This window comes from Gallinula chloropus (assembly GCF_964237585.1).
Source record: "Gallinula chloropus genome assembly, chromosome: 5".
Taxonomy (NCBI): Eukaryota; Metazoa; Chordata; class Aves; order Gruiformes; family Rallidae; genus Gallinula; species Gallinula chloropus.
Genome location: NC_140090.1, coordinates 49,338,614 through 49,358,862, shown reverse-complemented (window position 1 = coordinate 49,358,862; position 20,249 = coordinate 49,338,614). Strand labels below are relative to the sequence as shown.

Here is a 20,249-nt window from a genome sequence, read left to right as displayed (position 1 = left end):
TAGGTGCTGTATTGCAGACAAAGCCAAACTCAGGAGCAGGGATGGATCATGTGTGGCATTTGGAGAGTATAGGTCCATCTGATATTTTCAAGAAACCTCAGTAGTGAGTTTTTCCATTTGGTTTCACATATTTTAGCTATATAACCCCTCTTCCACTATTTACTTTTTATTGGAATGATTTGATGCCTGAAACAGTTTACATTCCTCGCCGCTTTTTAACCTTTTCCTTCTAGACATTTTTGAAAAAATAATATTTACTTCTGGGCTTTATAGAAAGACACAACCTTTAATATATTTCCCAATGCCCGTGCTTATAAAAACCCTACTTGTGCGTGCTGTCAAGCACTGAATATCAATTTTCAGTACAGGCATCAAAACACAGAATTACAAGTTTTTAACACAGCCGGGTACTTGATTCAGCAACTGTTCTTGTTAAATAGCTGAGGTTTTAGAAGGACTGTGCATTTTTTGGTTTATACCTAGATGTATTCATAGAGCATATTTTTGCAATTTATTTTTTGGTAGATCCCCACAGATATATGGTGATTTCCCTACCAGTTGAATTGAGATATTTTCAAAGAAAATAAAGTCACTGTCCTGGATAGTTTCCACCTTGCTGCCCACTAGTAATTAATTCTTAATTCATCCCTCAAAATTTCAGCCTACAGCATATCCTAAAGACTGCATTTTTACTCCGTGATTTTTCTTTCCATCTTTAAGTCTTGGGTTTTGTTTTTTTAGTCTTGACTTATTTTCCAGCCTAACCCAGTCCAATTGCTGTGCCTGTTTGCACGTGGCATTGCAGCTAACCCAACACCAGCGTGATGTTGAGCACCAGCTGGACAAGATATGGTGAGAAGCACCAAGGAGCCCGCTTATAATGTAGATATGCAACCCACAGTTTCTCTGTAGGTCAGGAGAGGGGGTTGAATCTGGTCTTAAGGAGATGTGTAAGCTACCTTCAAAACTTTCAGAGAGTTGCAATACAGAGCACCACAGTAGGCTTAGAGGCGTAAATATGAGCGAGATACCCCCTTGCTTCCCTAATAGAAAGCAATGCTGGCAAGAAAGCATATTGTAAGGCAAAGTGTATTATGATGGGGAAATCTGTTTCATCCTGGAAGAACACAAATATATTTAGTACTAAGAGCACACTGTACTTTTGCTGGGGGTGGGGGAGAGAAGTCACTGCTTTGTTCGTGCAGCAGTTCAGCTGTCGGGATTAGGAGAGCTCAGTTTGCAAGCGCTGTGCTCAGCAACAGCTGCTGCTATTTTTGTTGGTTTGAATGCATCTAGCTGGGAAACAGTGGAAAATAAAAGACCTTGGACATACCCAGCAAGCAAAAGCATTTGCACTTCAGTTCCCGAGTGCTGCAGTTGAGTTGGTTATTATTTAACGCTATGTGGAGATGTTCGTGTTGCACGATAGCACGGGTTTTGGGCTCTGTTATATCCGAGTAATACACATCCAGCAAAATGCACAGCTAGGACAAGCCCTTTGAAAAAGCATCTTTGTTGTTGTTGGAAGTATTGCCATGCCCATGCAGGGAGTTCAGCGGGAGGAAACTTGCCTGTGAGTCATGGACACGAGAGTTCACTAAAAAATGTCCAGCTCCTAAAAGATCACTGTTACTGTGTTTTTAGGGAAAAGCCACATCTCCAGAGTAAACGAAATACTCTTTTACTTGCACAAACCCCTCTCCCTGTGTGTGTTCCCATTTAGCTGGGAGCCTGGCCAGCTCCCTTGAGGAAAAGCAAAGAAGGCTCATGAGCAAGGTTTTTGTGAGCACAGTGCCCAAAAGTTCATGTTCAAATACCTCCATTATATCAGCAAAGAGAAATCTGGGGTTTAAGTGGCAAACGCTGTTCTAGCTGCCAAAATAAAAGATGAGTAAACTATAAATATGTGTTCAGCTAAGCTTTTGTGCCCTTGGGTCTGAAAGGCTTCAGAACTTCTTGGTTCTTTCATGACTTCAAGGATCTGCACAGGGTGCCATAGTAACAGATATTACTCCCCAGAGGGAAAAAAAAGGCTTCTTGGAAAACCCATGGCCACACAAGAGCCATAACCCACAGGCACAACATCTGCAGTAAATGGGAATTCAGGAAATCGGGAGAGGTTCTCTGCTGTCTTCTAGAAGATCATGCAGTATAGAAGACCAGCTGTGAATGAGATAAGTGCAGTTAAAATAGATATCCTTGGGCTAGGTATGGCAAGGTTCAGGCACCTCACTAGTCTTCCTGAAAAGAGATCCCCTTTAGAGGATTGTTCTACATCTTGGTAAATGTTTATTAGCATTTACAGATTCCTAAGGTCAGTTTGCATTAGATCTGTTTAGCTCTCATGGGAGTTTCACAGAAATAGCTCACATCACAGACTATATATAACACACATATATGATTTATAGTAAATAGAGAGAGAAAGAGGAAGGATAAGAAACATACAGGTGCACGCATTTATTCTCTTTTTTTTTTTTCCATTGAGGCCTGGATTTTGTTGCATCAATATCCACCTTCCCAGAAAGTCTGAAAAAGCACTAAGCTGTAAAACCATATTTATTTGTCCATGAATTATAGCTGGGTTAAAAAAAAAATAATCAGGCCTCAAGCGCACTGTGTGTTTTGGAAGTTACAGAATTTTTCAGACCATAAAGCAAAGCAATGCTTCTGGAGCAATTCCAATGCTTTGATATAAGCACAGGGAGGCCAGGAGAAGCCAGCTGAGGTCTAAACAAAGGAGAAGCTGGATGTCCTTTCTCTTCTCTCTCTCTTGTTCTTCACTCAATCTGTCCTTCTCCTTTTCTCTTATTCTTCTCCCTTGTCTTCCCATCTTGTCCCAATCTTGTAGCATTCCTCTTCTACTCAACTTGCTACCAAGACATCTTTCACCCCCTTTGTATTGAACTTTTAAAAGCTTCTTTACTGAATCAGCATTATTTTCTCAGTGCTGAGAAGTTAAAGGTAGTCCCATGTATTCAACTTAGCAGCAAAATGAAACTCATTTTCCTGCTGTGTCCTCATATCCTCTTCAAGAGAACTTCTGATTCAGTGTATTTGTAGATGATGACCCATCTGTTTGGGTTTGTGGAGGGGTAGCTCTGCTATGATGACTCAGACTTCCCAAAAACCACCTGGTGACATAGGAATGGGGCACCACGCTGAAGCACAGCCAAAGAGGAGATGATGAGGTGATGACACTGGCTGAACAGCACTCCCCAGGTGACATGAGACCTCAAGGCACATGGGGAGAAGGCAGATTTAGGGCTGCTTACTTCAACTCCTAATGTTGTGGGGCTCCCTTCCTTCAAAGGTCTGGAAGGGTGTCACGTGCAGATGATGGGAATAGTTTCTCTTCATCAGTTTGGTGATGCTGTGAGCTCATGGAAGGGGAAGGGGCCAAAACATGGAAGAACATGACTCTTCCCATATACCCCTGTCCAGTTAAGATCTGCTGGTGGATGATGCGGCAACCGCTCCAAATCAGCACAATAACCCATCACCATAGTGCTTGGGCCAGAATATATTGCAAAATATGTATGTATATGCATTTTATGTTATATTTATATTATAGGTGCATATAAATATATATGCTGTGTAGATTTTATAGAATTTTTTGCATATATGTATACAAAAATATATCTGCAAAATACATATATATATATGCAAAATCAAAGCAGCTATTTCTTATTCTATGTGCTTCTACAATTGGCACATTTAGTTATAAGCAGTATGTCTGCTGTTATTTTTTATATGGCTGTTTTTTAATACATTTCATAGAATCACGGAATTTTTCAGGGTTGGAAAAGACATCTAAGATCAAGTCCAACCCATCTGTTCAACATCACCATGTCAACTAAACCACCTCCCAAAGTGCCACATCTGTTTTGAACCCCTCCAGGAACGGTTATTCCACCACTGCTCTGGGCAGCCTGTCCCAATGCCTGACCACTCTTTTGGTGTATAATTTTTTCCTGTATAAGAATCTTGTAGAATGACCTAATCTAGTTCTACCTCTTCTCTCCCTAATTTTGTACATCACCCCTTTAATGTGGCGTTTTGGCTTTACTTATCTACACACCCTATTGCATTTTCTTTTCCTTTGGAGAAAAAAAGTATTCCTGTTCTATGACTGAAAGAGTTTGTATTCTCCTTTAGAGGTTCATTTCTACTTGTATACTCAGTGCTATAAATTCTAATATTATACTAACATTGGACCTTTCAGCAGAAACACAACTTTAATATTATCATTGAATGTGGACATTTACGGTGGCCTTGATGTTTTGCTGTTACAGTTTGTGCACTGTATCTTCATTTTTGGAGATTTTTGTGCTGCTGAAAGGGCAGTGACTGGTGAAGGTCAATGCAAGGAGACAGGAGTGGAAAAAGGGGAAAGGAACAGAATTTTTTTTAACTTGCCAAAATAAAAAAAAAAGAAAGGTTGAGAGAGATGGAGGTTGGTGGTTACACTGTGTCAATTCTCTTAGTGGCTCAGCTGCTCTTCAAGAAGAGCAATGCAAACCCAAGGCTCCAGCAGGTCTCTACCCAATCAATAGTCCCAGGGCCTTTGAAATACAAGATGTTGCTTTCAAGTGAGTGAGAGCCAATCTTGTGAGCTCTGTAGAGAGGATGACTCTTTTGTAAACTTCCTGCTTCGAAAACTGCACCTTTTTCCCTTTTCTGAAGCATTTAGGAGATTTTTGTGGTGGGTTTCTCTGGGAGGCTGAGCTTCCTGCCGAGCATACCCCCTCCTTTGGAGCCAAGAGTCAAAATCCTTGTGGCTTCTGTGGCTCCCAGTGCTATTTTTCTCATTGCAATTGGAGAACAGGTTGTTCTCAGCATCCCGTTCTCACCTTCTCAACATTAATCCTCTTTTTTTTTCAAATAAGAAGTCCAAGTGGCTCGTGGGTATTTTCTTTTCTGCTTTTAAAATTAGTTTTGGATTATACTTTTTTTTTTAATTTTTCCTATTAACTATCACAACCTAAATATTATAAATTACAGTTTGTAAAAATAATAGAAATGACCCAAAGCTACCCAGCTTTACGTCATGAAAACAGTTGCCACATTTGGCAGAAACACTAAAGCGAAAGGAGGACTTGGGCATATTGAAGAAGGAGCAGAAGTTTGCAAGATCAATTTTCCAGGTAGATGAGCAGTATATCCAAATCGTAAGGCTTGGATTTTATACCTCAGCAGCTTGTTTTGGTGCATCAGAATGTTTAATGCAAATTAATCCCCCCTGCACTCTCTAACTCTCACAAATCTCCTGCATTACGAAGCACAACAGGAGTGGGAACAGAAAATGCATCTAAATTCTCCTATGGCATTAGGTCGAAGTCTCGCATTAGCTAATTTTAGCCGCCTGATCATTGTATATTTAAACATTTGTGGCAGAGGTAACATTACAGAGGTAACATCACTGTCTTCTACTTCCTCATAGTAATTTCCTTTAATGAGTTTATGTTGAAGCTGTGCAAGTGCATATAGGAAAGCAGGTTACTTCCCCAGATTCTCCATCATGTGTCCAGGCATCTCTGAAAAAGCAGTAATTAATAAAATAAACAACCTTTTAATGAAAGACACAAAAATTAGCTAATTAGAATCTATGGTATTAAAATTATAACACCGTTAATATTGTGCTTTATTATAAAATACTGGAATTTATTCATCTGAGCCTCCACCAGGTTGTGTTTATTTTTAACAGTGTTGCTGGTACAGATTAAAGTTAGGAAGAGAGGAATTTATTTTTCAAGTAAGTTGAGAGTGCTAAATACCCTCTTTTTTAATATTTTTTTTTTTTTTATGTTTCATGTCCATAGTTACCACTATTTAAGAAACTTAAGTGTTCAGATTAGCTGCTGGAGCTACTTTCTTGGTTCCACTGTTCATTATTCTTTGAGGACAGCATAACCTTCAAAAAAGCGCAGGCTGAAAGAAACCAAATCTGATTTGTAATATCCCACAGTGATTGGCACAGACTTTTGTTTGAACTCATTTATGTGTCAACCTATTGCACTTGTCCATTACCAGGTGGACCGGTCTGGTGGGAAACCACGTGGCCTGAATTGCCATCAGACACAAGAGGGAAAGGTTTCTCCAGAAGTATGTGCCTGGTCATGCTAAAACTTAAATTGATTTAATTTGTTTTGCAAGTTTTAGTAAATTCAGATCAGTCCAGATTTTACCTTTGCTTTCATTGTGTCTTCACTCCATGTGTGCCATCCCACTTCTCTCCCCTGAAACTGCCTGGTTCCACTTAAATTGGATAATATCAAATGATTCACTTCAGACAGTGGAACTAAAGTCCAAAAGCCATTTATTCAAAATAAAACAAAACAGGAAAAAGCCCCAGTCCCCACAAAAAAACCCCAAAGCTAAACTCTAACCCCAAACCAAAAAATGTTTTTATTGCTCTCAGTCTGCCATAAGTGCAGGATTTCTTTCTGCTTTGAGCTGTGGTCAAACCACATCGCGAAGGCAGCGCTGTGTAGCACCAGTTCAATAAATAACTGGGCAGCTCTACTGCATAGACGAGGGAAAAAATGTTTTTCTTTATTTTATGTGGATTGTTTAGGTCTTTGTACCCTGTCTCCCTGAAGATTAAATGGCAAACACAGGCTTCATGCAAAGATAATAATTATGAATCTCAGTGTGAAATACAGAATAGTGCTTTTGGAGAAAGGAAAGTTTCATGTGGGCTTAGAAAGGCTTGTGGCTGTGGGGAAAACGAGAAGCTGCAAATCTGGGGATCAAAACCCCAATTGGTTTTAAGAGAGATAGAGAAATCTATGCATAGCTGTATACACTTTGAAGAAACTAGGATGAAAACACTGGCTGTAAATGAGTGGGCTCTCATTAATTAGGGTTTATTTCTGAATTAGTGGTGGTGGAAGTCTCTCTGCCAGCCGAGAATCAGCTTATTGGGTTCAATTTCCTAAAGCTCTATGAGTTTTTGTAGACATCTGAGTACTGGTTTGATTTCTGACAAAGATGAGATGCTGAGGATGTCATTCCTCCTTGCATTTCCCCTGCAACCCAAACCATTACATGAACAAAGCAAAATGCAGAGGCGACGGATTGCTGCCTGGGAAAGGTGTAGAAGGTGCCATGTCTCACATCAGCCCCCTTTCCCATTACCAAAAAATACATTAAAATAGACATTATATTGAATACACAGTGATTGTGTGAATGTTGTCTTCTTACCTAAAAAGCCAAGCTGGATTTCTGATGGGGCTTGGTGACAGTGGCCGACAGTCTGCTGGCTGAAGCCAAGTTCCTACAGGAAAAGTAAAATAGAAGTCACCAAATTAAGAAAAAGCATTTAACTGGCAATATTATTGTGAGCAACTGCCAGGGAGTTTAGGAGACTAAGAGGGCTGGTAGGTCAATGACAAGGTGCCTTTTCTTTTTGGGTGGTGACTAAGAGGTGATGGCTAAGGTGGAAAAGACAACTGCATTCCAGCCGACTTTGGGGTAGGTACCGGTCCCTCTGAGCAATCTGGGGATATCTCAGGGTTTAGAAATTACCAGGGTAACACTGGCAAAGAAGCAAACAGCTCCCTTCAACCTCCTCTTGGGAAAACAGCTAAAAATAGGTTGCTGAGGCTTAAGGTTAAAAGTAAAGACGTGACCAAGCAGTGCTGTTGAAAAGCCAGCTCTGCTCATCCTCTGCAAACATCCAGGGACTGCATTTTCCCTGCCAGAGCCAGTGCATTTGTTACTAGCTGTAGAAAGAACGCTTTGTGAACCTTGTACGTTAGCTTCTGGCCTGAGGGTGATGCCAATGCTTGGGTTGGAGTTTTAGAAATGGCTTTTCAATTTACCAGTAGGCAAATTATTTAGAAATCTGGTTGATATTGAAATGAAGCTAATGACTGAAGAAGCGAGAAGTATTTGAAGGTAGGGTGATGGGATTGCAGGGTCCCTGTGCAGTTGGACTGTTGCAGCGTGGCAGGGGGATGCGCCCCTTTTCTAACCATTGTGTTTGCCTGCTTTACCCAAGGTCCAGCTGAAAAGTGAAGAATCCAAAACGTTTGCCATGAAAATACTGAAGAAACGTCACATTGTGGACACGAGGCAGCAGGAGCACATCCGCTCAGAGAAGCAGATTATGCAGAGTGCACACTCAGACTTCATCGTGAGGTACTATTCCTTTGCCTTCCATGTGGGAGCAATGCATAGCCAATCTCAGCATTCCATAAAACCTCTTAGGAGTAATCCATCCATCACCAGAAAACCTGTGAACCATAGCTTCCCTGCAGGTACCTATGGAGTAAGATCTTCTCCAGACAAACCTGCTGTTACCCTGTCCATGGGGGAAAGTCCACCCAAGCCTAAACTTAACCAGTTTGCATTGGCCCCATGCTGTGCTCACATGAATTTCTGGCTCCTGGAGCAAGCATCACCCCCAGGCCACAAATTTCTGATGGCAGTGGGCGATGCTGCATGTAGACACACACAGTGTGACTCAGCTTTGCCCCTGCTCAATGTTTTTTTCCATTTTTTTTTGCATTTCTCAATTTTTCTGTCTGCAAAGTGAAGCTGGAAGGTAGGGTTTAATCTTTTGACATCACATGCTGCCATGTGAATAAGTAGTTATATCTAGTGCTTCTCTTTAGGATATATTACATTTATCTGGCTCTGTGTCCCTTGACTCACCACAGGCAAATGCCTCAGCTGTTATCACTCCCCAAAACCTAAGCAGATGCAATGCTCCAGTGAATAAAATCAGTTGCCAGGCTGATTGTTTTAACCCTAATAGTGAAGTTCTCTCACTCTTCAAGGATTGTGAGTATCCATCAGCAGGAAGGAGGGATGGCTCTTTATAAGGTTTGGGTCAGGGTAAGAGTGGTGGGTGGTGGTGAGGATCTCTGGCAGGGCAATGAATTTCACTGAGCTGGAGGTATCTCAAAGGGCAACCTCTCATCTAAGCCAAGGGTGCTTCATCTCACCCTCAAAGAGATGCCTGAAGTGCTTGCCTTTTGCTGGAGATCAACTCCTGCTCCCAAAATTTGCTCCAGAGAGACACGCTAACCCAGAGGTGAAACCAAACCCCTGAGATAAAAATGCAAAGGCAAGTGCATGGCGGGGAGGACCGCCTGTCAGTCGCTAAGGGGGTGTTTCCTTCCCAGGCTGATCCCTGGGATTCCCCTGGACCCTGCTGCTTCACCTCTGATTTATGAGTGACAACTGCAGCCTGACACCTGGCTACAGTTTCCTTCATCCTGTAACGCTCAGTTGACAGCCATGGCCCCATTACCTAGGCTAGAGCCAAATATACCTTGCAGGCTGTTGCAGCCTATGGATTTATTTTCTGAAGTTGTCTCGGATGGGGATGCCAAGGGAGGGGAAGTGCAGGGACAGCCAACCGGAGTGACATTTTGACACCACATCCAGAAATACCCACTCCTTAAATAAAAGGCCCACGCCTGCAAACGTTTTTTAGTCTTCACTGATGCTTGTAGCTAGTAAATACTTCTCCATTCCCACGTTCTATTCTTTCAGTAGGCAGGTGAAAAAGGATGCATTAGCCATAGGTCTTTACCTTACATGCCAAGCAATAATTCTTATTCTTTGCATAATGAGCTTCCCCTAACTGTTTTTAATAACCCATGGAAATCCTGGCCTGGGAAGCAACTTTCTAAGTCATGAAGTCCAACCTTTCGTTTGGATCTTGAAAATCCTCTCTGGTTTATAAAATTCTGTGTCTGCACTTCCCCCTCACTTCTCCTTATGCATAACCACAGGGATTTGAAGTTGTTTCTATCCTAAAATCATTCATAACCTCTTTATATACTTTCTTGGGCCAGCTGGGATAATGTTTGGTTATTGAAATGCATTAAACAGGGCAAAAGAAAGAAAAGAGGCTGTACTGTGTACAGTTCTGGGTTCCTCACCAAAAGAAGGACATTGAGGTCCTCTAGCAAGTCCAGAGAAGGGCAGCCAGGCTGGTGAAGGGATTGGAGTGCAAATCCTCTGAGGAGTGGCTGAGGGAGCTGGGGATTTTTAGCCTGGAGGAGGCTGAGGGGAGACCTTATCACCACCTACAACTACCTGAAGGGAGGTTGTAGCATGGTGGGCGATGGTCTCTTCAGCCAGGTGACAGGAGGTAGGATAAGGGGAAATGGCATGAAGCTGTGCCAGGGCAGGGTCAAATTAGATATTAGAAAAAAAAATTTTACTGAAAGAGTTGTTGGGGCCTGGAACAGGCTGCTCAGGGAGGTGGTTGAGTCACCTTCCCTGGATGTGTTTAAAAAAAGGGTAGATCAGGTATTCAGGGATGTGGGTTAGCATAGGATGGGAACAGTTGGACTTGATGATCTTAAACGTCTTTTCCAACCTGGTGGTTCTGTGATTCTAAGGCCGGGTATCACTAAAGAAAACTTGTGGGTAAACTTAAGAACCTCACAGAATAAAATGTGCTGTGTAAGTTTGGTGAAGGTCTAACAAGACTTGAGCCATGGATGTCTGCACTGCATCTGCAAATATTCAGCTGAATAAGAAAAATTAATAAAAAAATAATTTTAATATTGTGACATTTCAAGCCTGCGACTGCTTGATCCACTGAAATACATCATGTTCATCATGTATAAACTTTACACTTCCATTACAGTTGATAAACAGTATTTGATTTTATGTTTTTTCCTGCATGTTTTAGGCCAGATTTGATGCCCACAACGTTTTCTGGAAAGATATTTTTCAGCAGGGCTGTCTTAACTAGAGAAGATAATGCTGCATTTCGGTAGCATTTAACATATTTAAATATCTGTATTCTGTATTCTTGAATATGTAGGCTTTCTGTAAACAATGTAGATTAAACGTTTATTAAGATAAATCATATTTTGTCCAGCTGGCAAGAAACAGGAATTATTATTTTTTTACCCCACCCCCTAAATTTTAATTCTATGAAATGGTCTGAAAGTTTGTTTCAACTTTTTTGAGGTTTTCAATGTCAGTAGAAGTAATGCTAGAGAAAGGGAACATCTAAAACTCAGGTTTGAAGGTTTTTTCCTTTAAATTTTGTTGTGGCTGCAAATAGTGTCTTGTAGCTGCAGAGTATTTCCCAGGTAGCTAAGCACTGAACATAGTACCCAAACTTCTGCCTGCCTCGAAGCTATGCCTGCTGGGACCTGCTTCTGTTAAACATGCCAAAAATACAGTGGGTAACAGCTGCTAAGCTGCGTGCAGGATGCTATACAAACAGACAGGAGACAAATGTTGTCTAGTATTGTGATGCAAAAGCATATCGGAGCCAAGTTGTAGCTGATGGGATGTCTTGCCATGTACTTTAAGTTAATATTTAACTGAACACCTTCAAAAGGAACTGAGTCCTGCTGTCCATACAAGTTATTAATAACTGGATTTCTCACTACCTGGGAAGAGCTAGAATCTGTAAAACCACCTGATTTAATTTATTTTGTGTTGCGTCAGCCCTTTAATTTTTAACTCTTGGCTATTCCCATGAATGGAGCAATTAAATTGTAACAGAATATTCCTCAACATCCCCAATTTTTAAAAAATAATTTCTCAACAGTGCAGCTCCAAAGAAGCTTTCTGGTATCCCCCCACAGTGGGCTCATTCCTGCAGGCAGCCTGAACTGATGTACCCATGTGTGTACACCTAGAATAAAAGTAGTTCAATGTTAAAATGAAATTAAACCCACTAATACTGAATTCCCTGGTTTTATTTCCATAGCCGTCGTGTTGTGTTTGGTTAATGAATCATATGAAACACAGAATCGGGGTTTTACCACAGAATGTAGATTGCACTTGAGGAGAGCAGGTTCATAAAGTCTGGCCCTTTAGGCAACCCCTTGAGGCAATTTTCCCTCCACATTGAGTCTCTGTGAGGAAGAGGAAGAGCGCTTTTAGATACCTCCATGTCAGTGGTTCTCTTTAAACTCTACCAAGTCAGCAAGTTTAAGTTCTGAAATGAATTACAAATTGGGCCACATTCTTTTGAAATGATAAAGAACAGTGATGACCTCTTCTTCTGAGGTCCATGATACACATCACTGCTCAGATGCTCATCCTTTCTGCTGAAATATTCCCTATGTGCAAAGTGATCATTGACCATCGAATGATCATTGAAATGATCTCCTTAAGTGTAGCACTAGCTCTGAAACATACCCTTAGTCTGACGGTGTTTCCTGGGTCAAGGTCCACAGTCTGTGAGAAGTGGGCATGCTAGTACGGTGGGTTTAGTCATGATTTTCTTGTTCACCAACGACAGGCTCTACAGGACGTTCAAGGACAGCAAGTACCTGTACATGTTGATGGAAGCCTGCCTCGGTGGAGAGCTCTGGACAATTCTCAGGGACAGGTGAGTTTTAAGAAACTGTTGTCTTAAAAAGTGGAGTATTTTCTAATACACCTTCAGATAACCAGAGGTCTTTGTGGGCAAAACCCGGATCTTCCCACACTGATTTAAGATCCCGGAAAGGTGAGAAGCTATTTTTGTTCCTGCGCAGTTGACCAGAGACAAAGAGAATCCAGTCAGAACTGAGAGTAAAGACCTGTTTGTGTTGCATCCAGCATGTGCAAGGTGTTTTTTAAGTGGACACTTATCCAGATACTTTTCTTGTGGAGTCTCTGGAAAAAATACAGAAAGTCATGACAATAGCTATGACTAGTTGTATGACAAATTGCATCTACGATAACTCTTTTGACTGCCCATTCCCTGTGTCTTCATATCTAAAAAAAAAAATAGCCAGGGGTATATATTAATGTTAATTTAATTAATTACTTTTTAATTATCTTCTCAACCACAAAAATGATGGCTGTGGTCTCAGTGCCCGTGCTATCATTTCTCAGGTTTGGGAGGCTCAGGCACCTGCTAGAGAAGTGTGGGACTGTCCTAAGGGTGACAAAGACTTTGGTTACCAAGGGTAATGGCAGATAATGACTGCAGAAGGTGCAACGTCAAGGCCAGGTTCACTGCAGTCCTGCAAGACATGGTCTGAAGATGTGGTCCTTCCAGCATGCCACCTTTACACAATTGCTGTCATGGCTGTTTTAGTCTCTGGACTTGTAAAGTTGCGTTAAGGAGGGTTCATAGTTACCCATGAAATCCATGGGAAAGTGCATTTTCAAGGTAAAAAATGTGGACTTCCTCAGAGTCTTCTGAAACATCACAGTTCCCCATCCCAGAGAAAGACCTGCCAGTTTCATCTGCCCACCTTCTGAAACTGTGAATAGCAACATCCCCCTCTCTATCACAAGGGCACTATGATAAACAGTATCTATCGATATTTCTCCATATTAATGACACAGACACAGTAGCGGAGCAGGAAGAAATCGATATATCTGCATGGGCTGTTAGTCTAGATATCATATATTAAAGGAGGACAGCTTGTCAAAGTGGGAAATGGGATCGCGCATCAAATCCCCACCCTGTGAGGAGCACTGTGCGTTCGGGACACAGAAGAGCCATGGAACAGAATAGGAAAGCGTGTAATTACATACCGTGCCGTAACGCACAAGCAAATGTGCTCCTGGTATTTCCTGCCTTGGGAGGGTTTGACCTTGCAGCATTTGGTTTTGGTTGTGTGGGTGGATGTGGGACATGCACGTAACACACCCCCGGGGCAGGGGAAGATGGTGTGAAGTGCGTGTAACTATGTAATAGGCTCGTAGTTCGAACATGATTTAATTAAATTTGCAAAGCGACAGAAATGCATTGGAATGATTGATCAGAAAGCAAAGATTCAATTATTTTTTAATTACCTAGAACGATTCCTTTGTAATCCTTCCTTTTCCTAACAGCGTAGCTTCTCTGGGCCCTCACAGCAACAATCGTAGCATAGTTAGCAGGTGCCTGGTTGTGCTTTGCTCCCTCTTTGCCAGAGGCTGATAATTTCATCTTTAATTCTCTCAGCTTTAAATTGTGGTTCTGCTGCCACCTAGCTTAGTCACAGATCCAAGCTCAGCCAGTTCCTGCTGCATGGCAGGACACGGTTTCCTTCAGAAAAATGATAGGAAACTGGTGCTGAAACAAGGATCCGAAAAGTGTAATTCATGTTGTATTTGCAACAGACTCTTCAAGTCCCAGCAACTGGAATTTTCCTGCCTTTTGTCTCTATTATGAACATTGGTATGGGAGCTCTTCATCTTCACAGCTCAAAATAGCTTTATCACCCAAAAGTCAAAGAGTATAATAAAAAAAATCACCTTTTATTTAGAATTTATAAGTCACTTCTCTGAGATGTAATTATAAAATAAAACTACATAATTTTATATTAAAAAAAATTAAAATATTTTCAATTGGAGTATTTGATATGAAGCTGGATTGAAGGCAAAGATGCTACCTTCAAACATGAAAATGCAATTAAATATGAAGGTGAGTTTATCAACAGGCACTTTCCATGTATGAAGGTGATTCTACTGAAACATATAGATATTTTAAGAGCCTGGTGAAATCCGGTCAGGGAAGAGATCTAATTGCTTTATCACCTTTCCCTCTCTTGTTTGACACAGAGGTTCGTTTGAGGATTCAACGACCAGATTTTACACGGCGTGCGTGGTTGAAGCTTTTGCCTATTTGCATTCCAAGGGGATCATTTATAGGGACCTCAAGCCAGAAAACCTCATTCTGGATCATCGAGGTTATGCCAAACTGGTGAGTGTCTGCAATATCTGCTTTGGCCAAAAAATTATTTTTTCAAGTTGTGCCCAGGGACAGGACAAGAGGTGATGAGCGCAAACTGGACTAGAGGAATTTCTACCTAACCCTGAGGAGGAACTTCTTTCCTGGGAGGGTGGCAGAACCTGGGGACAGGCTGAGGCTGTCCAGAGAGGTTGGGGAATCTCTATCTCTGGAGACATTTAAACCCCGTGATCCTGGATGCTGTCCTGTGCAGCCTGCTGGAGGGGATTCTGCTCTGGCAGGGGGTTAGACTAGATGATCTCCAGAGGTCCCTTCCAACCCCGACGGTTCTGTGATTCTATCGGACAACTAACCTTTGGGGTGGAGGAGAACACAGGATTAGCCATGAGAAGCAAGGTCCAGGCACAGGGTCCTGTCTCAGATGGTGGTCATCAATAGACACCAAGATGAGATCAGGGCAAGGGTGTTGTCACCCATCATTGGGGTGTTTTTCCAACTGCCTACAAACTGAGGTGTAGGCTACAACTGAGCTGGGAAATACTAATTCTGGCTTGAAATTCAGAACTGTGGTCCTGAGGTGGAAATGCGTAGCCACGAGCATCAAGAGAAACCTGGCTGGCTGCTTTGGAGCTACTAAAGGACTAAAAACTAACTAGTGTCTTAAAATACTGGGGGAGAGGGGAAGGACTTGCATCTGAGGGCTTTAAGGGCAGCTGGTGAAGCAGATTTTGCAAACAGCCAATTCTGTGTCAGGTCCTTTGTGGAAGCAACAAAAAAGGCATTCTTAGTGGAAATCTTAATCATGTCACGGCAAGAATTTATTTTTATTAATTTCTCTGGACTGTGTTGCTGAAGTACAGCAACAGTACAGTTGCAGCCCAGTACAGCTTCATGCTTTCTAAGGGCCACTTGTGTTCGAGCACCAGTCACACACGTGAATGATCCTCTGGGGCGACTGCATATGGGTCTGCCCGAAACTGCTCTTCCCAGAAGGTCAGGTCCTCCTGAGTGCTGTCCATCTGCAAGATCCACCTCCTCAAACCAGGATGGCAACATGTGCAAGACATCCACTCCCCCAAATTAGGGAGTTACTGATGAGTTTCACCCTATTGCTTTGTTCAGTCCTCTTACTGTTTGCCTCAAAAAACACTGTAGATGTGCCCCCATGCGTCAGGTATATCACATATGCCAGGTGAGAGCTTGGAGAGAGGGAGAAGAAAAGAAAGACTTCTGGTTGGAGGTGCTGGAGAATCTGGACGCTTGTGAAGCCATCAGCAAAGGATCAGGCAATGCACTCCTACAAAAAGCTGCATCCAGGAGGAGCTGATGCCCTCCCTAGGAGTGGTGGAGGGAGCAAGGTTTGGCCTGGGGACACTTCCCTGCCTTTGGGAAGGGAAACTCAGGAGCAGCATCAACAGGTGGGAGCAGTTGGTCAGACCATCACCATTGTGGACCTTTACAGCCCCTGACACCCACCATGTGTCACCTTAACACTAAACCTAATGAATGATATAAGAGTTTATGCTCTACAGTATTTCACTAAGAATGGGAGGTGGGGCAGCAAGGTGCTGGGTGACTGACAAGGGTTAGATGCAGGACTCCCCAGCCCAGGAGGATCTGGACTGGGGTTTGTGCTGGTCCCATCACCAACCCCCAGCTCCTTAGACATTGTCATCGTCATGAATCCATCCATAATAGCACAAGAAGTGTCCCAGGTGCCTTGTGGGACGGTGACCATGTACCACATTTTGCTCCTGACCACCTCAAGGTGTAGGAGCATCTCCCAGCCATGGAGAGACAGCAGGCAATGCTACAGACCACAGCTTTAGGCCAGCTCAGTGCCCAGGCTGGGGAGGGCAGAGTGGGAGAGACCTAAAAATACAGTAAGCTTATTAACCTGAGCTCTGCCTGGGCTCCAAAGGACAGCTCCAATTCCCCGTATACTGATTTTCCACACATGCCAGTGTTAACAGGGGCACCGCTGTAGGGGCACACTGAGCTTTGTGAGCCTGCCAGCATGGTGTCACAGCCTCAAGTAAATTGGGAGAACTGGGAGGATACTTGTGCTGCACCCCTGTCTATACTGGGGAGAGATGTGAACTTCTTTCTCAGTAGATGCTACAATGGTCAGTAATGAGCCTAAATAGTTCCTTGCTGAGGTAAGGGCTGGGAGTTTTTGAAAGAAAACAAAAAAACAAACCAAAAGCAAAATAAACCAACTCATGAAAGAGATGAAGTTACATCTCCCCAAAAACTTTATTGTTCTTCCCTCACAAGAATTTTTCTTTTATATTACAAAGGATCAATCAGTGAAAGGTCACAGCGGTTGCCTGGTTCTGGAATGACCTGCAGTGCTGTAGTTGGGAGGATGTTCCCACGAGGAAACCTCAGTTCTTCACTTCAAGAGGAGCAGAGTATATGGCCAATGTTCCCTCTCGTGCTCTGCCCTGATGGTACTCTGCTCCTTTCTGCAGGTCGATTTTGGCTTTGCAAAGAAAATAGGATTTGGAAAGAAAACATGGACTTTTTGTGGAACCCCGGAGTATGTAGCCCCTGAGATCATCCTGAACAAAGGTCACGATATTTCGGCGGACTACTGGTCACTGGGAATCTTAATGTATGAACTCCTGACTGGCAGGTATGGGCATTGGGGCCAGCACCGCTGCTGGAGATAGATCCAAATATTTCTGCTGTTGTCACCCTGATTAGGCCAGGGGAAGGTTCAGAGCCAGTGTGTGCTGTGTCACAACACCGTGCCGTTGAACCTCGTAATTAGTTTTTCCACTTTAAATCACAGCGTCCATGTGGAGCTCGCAAAAGGCAAGACATGAGCAGGCTTTTTAGGAAATGCTGTGAAGAAACAGCAGAAATTAATTTTTGGCCCTGAGTGAGCTGAACATGGTGGGGGAAAGGAGAGAGATTTGCAGTTTGGCTGGGGAGATGCAGTGATGAGTTGCTGGACATCTGAAAAGGAGGAGGTATACCTGACACAGGGGGAACTCGAGTCCCCTTACTTAGTCTTGGATGTATGTTTTACCACTGATGCTAGCAGTAGTGGCTTCCTAGCATGTCCTCACCTCATCCCCCATCATTCACTCCCAGGATACCTGAGCTGGAAGAGGATCCATCACCTCAACCCACTTCTCCTCTGGGGCTAGACCCAGACGCTTGTTCTGTTAATCCAATGGAAACCTAGTTAATCCCCACTGCAAGCCTGTCACAGCATCAAACAGAGAACAAGCCAGCAAGCGCTGCTTAGGCCCTTGTTCCTCAGGCTGCTGGGACATGGGCCGTCATGGAAATTAGAGGTTTAGCACGTGCTGCTGCATAAAACATGACTTTGCTCATTGGTACTTCCCTCCAGCCAGCATCACTGAAATCCAGACCTTTATCAGATGTCCTTGGAGGAGAAACACTTGAGATCATAGAAAGCAAAGCATTGCTAGTTGTCATCTGCCTTTTCTCATTTCAGTAGGGCTCTGGGTTTTGCTTTGTTTGTTTTAATTAATCCTCAGTTATATTTTAAAGACAAGCTCTTAATCTTCTTTGTTTTCCTCTCTCTCCTCTGAAGTCCCCCTTTCTCAGGCCCAGACCCCATGAAGACCTATAACATCATCTTAAGAGGAATAGACATGATTGAATTTCCAAAGAAGATTGCCAAAAATGCTGCTAATTTAATTAAAAAACTATGCAGGTAAACACATGTAATATAATATATATATAACTTCATATATAATCATCTAGATCTTATTTGCAAAGAAAGGAGTTGTTTGGAAGTGGTAAGAAAGTAACTGGTTTTGTTATTCATTTTATAGGGACAATCCTTCAGAAAGATTAGGGAACTTGAAAAACGGAGTGAAAGACATCCAAAAGCACAAGTAAGTGTATTCTCCACCATCCATCAGATCCATCTCACTGAACCATGCATCTCAAACACTTCAGTTTTCTGTGTTGGTCTTTCCCTTGTAGCATGCTTTAGGCTCTGATTGAATTTCCACCAGATTTTTCTTCCCTCCAGTGTTTCAGTACAGATGCCAGCCTTGCCCATGAGCAAAAAACGCATTGCACGTTGACCATTATGCTTTAATTACCCTAATTGCAGAAGAGCATTTGGAAGCAATCCAACTTGGCAACTGCCTGCTTGGATTTTTATTTTGTTTGCTTGTTTTGCTTGAAGTATCACTTTCCAAGGCTTTCCTCGATGTTCCCTCCCCCCAAACCAACTCCCACCCAACACACTTTCCCTCTACCCATGATGTTAATTCATTATTCCTTTTGGTCTGATGGAAGAGAGTTATTAAGCAATGTTTTTTAAGTTTTCATGCTGCTGGAGGGGAATAAGAACAAGTTGCAGAAGCAAGTTATCTCATCCATCTATGTGGGTCCTTCTCTTCTATGCCCAGAGCGACAGAAAGGAGTTGGATAGACATTTGGGGTGGGTGGATTGAAGGCTCAGCTCAGGGCTCATCCACCCACCTGAGCTGCTATAGTCCAAGCAAACCGACATCATCCCTGTGCATGCCTTTAGTGTAAAACATCATTCCAAGGAAGGACATTAGGGGTCTCATACGGGAGGGAGGGCTCAACCCTATAGGAAGGAAGGAGTATCTGCCAGGACATCTGCAGTGAGGGCTGGTTTTCTTCTGAGCATTGGTAACATGTACTAGGCACGGTATCACCACTGGGTTACTGTATGTGCTTCAGTTCAGTCCCAAAAGACATGTATAAAGATGACAGGAAAAATTACTCAGGGTGGTTGGACAGTTTGAGGAAGATGACTGCAGGAGATGAAGCCCACTGTTCAAACCTTTTAAATGTCATTCTGTACTACAGAGAGATTCTTGTTATATGTCTAACCATTTCATTATTCTCCCTCCCCTCTAGATGGTTTGAAGGCTTTAACTGGGAAGGGTTACGAAAAGGGACACTGACACCTCCTATAATCCCAAGTGTAAGTTTTCCTACTTATTTACTCCTTCCTGGCCAGTAAATTTCTTTTACCTGAACATAGGGAGCTTCGGGCACTAATACGGCAGAGTTAAGTGGGGACAGTATGTGCTTTGTTTCTTCTGAAGATGTTTGAAGAAGTCACATTTGAGATGCTTCCGGCTACACTTAGTGTCCTGGCAGCCTCTTCCAGGGGGAGGGTGGTTTGGGGAGGGCATGACTTCGATGAAATGCTCTTTGCAGCATGAGATCAAGGCAGGATCACTCACTACTACATGTTTTTCTCTGCCTCACCTGCTCCACTTGTTTCTTCATCTACTTTTCACATTTCAGTGGAGAGCTGCCACTTTCACCCCTTCTCTTAGATGCATCCTCTTTCTTTCCCCTTCATTCCTATTTCTTTTGACGAGGCAAGTGGGATTTATGTGCCATCTCCTTTTTCTTTTGCATTAACCTCTCCCTCTGTCTTTTCTTTTGTGCTTTTCACCCCTTTTTTCCCCTGCATCCGTGTCTTACATGAAAAGCCCTGTTACCGCCTAGTTTATGTTTAACCAGGAGCAGACGCGGAGGGATAGCTCGAGTCATTTTCCTTTGGAGCAAAGCTCTTCCTTTGATGTCTTTGTGAGCTCTTTACCCACAAAGCCAGCCGCAAAGGGAAACCAAACAGGATTAGCAGATAAAAATTACCTTGGCCCCT

At 42.7% G+C, this 20,249-nt stretch overlaps 1 protein-coding gene across 5 annotated transcripts in view; it reads left to right on the top strand.

The window, feature by feature from the left end:
* PRKG1 (protein kinase cGMP-dependent 1) overlaps positions 1–20,249 on the top strand; it is a gene marked incomplete at its 5' end in the record, with an annotated part of 496,883 nt that overhangs the window by 471,119 nt on the left and 5,515 nt on the right. For all 5 annotated transcript variants that reach the window (XM_084264379.1, XM_084264378.1, XM_084264382.1 and 2 more), the window contains 7 exons: positions 8,003–8,142; positions 12,233–12,322; positions 14,476–14,617; positions 17,080–17,243; positions 18,177–18,299; positions 18,421–18,483; positions 19,490–19,556. In XM_084264379.1, the coding sequence (XP_084120505.1) occupies positions 8,003–8,142; positions 12,233–12,322; positions 14,476–14,617; positions 17,080–17,243; positions 18,177–18,299; positions 18,421–18,483; positions 19,490–19,556 (789 nt within the window). The remainder of the gene's footprint in view (positions 1–8,002; positions 8,143–12,232; positions 12,323–14,475; positions 14,618–17,079; positions 17,244–18,176; positions 18,300–18,420; positions 18,484–19,489; positions 19,557–20,249) is intronic.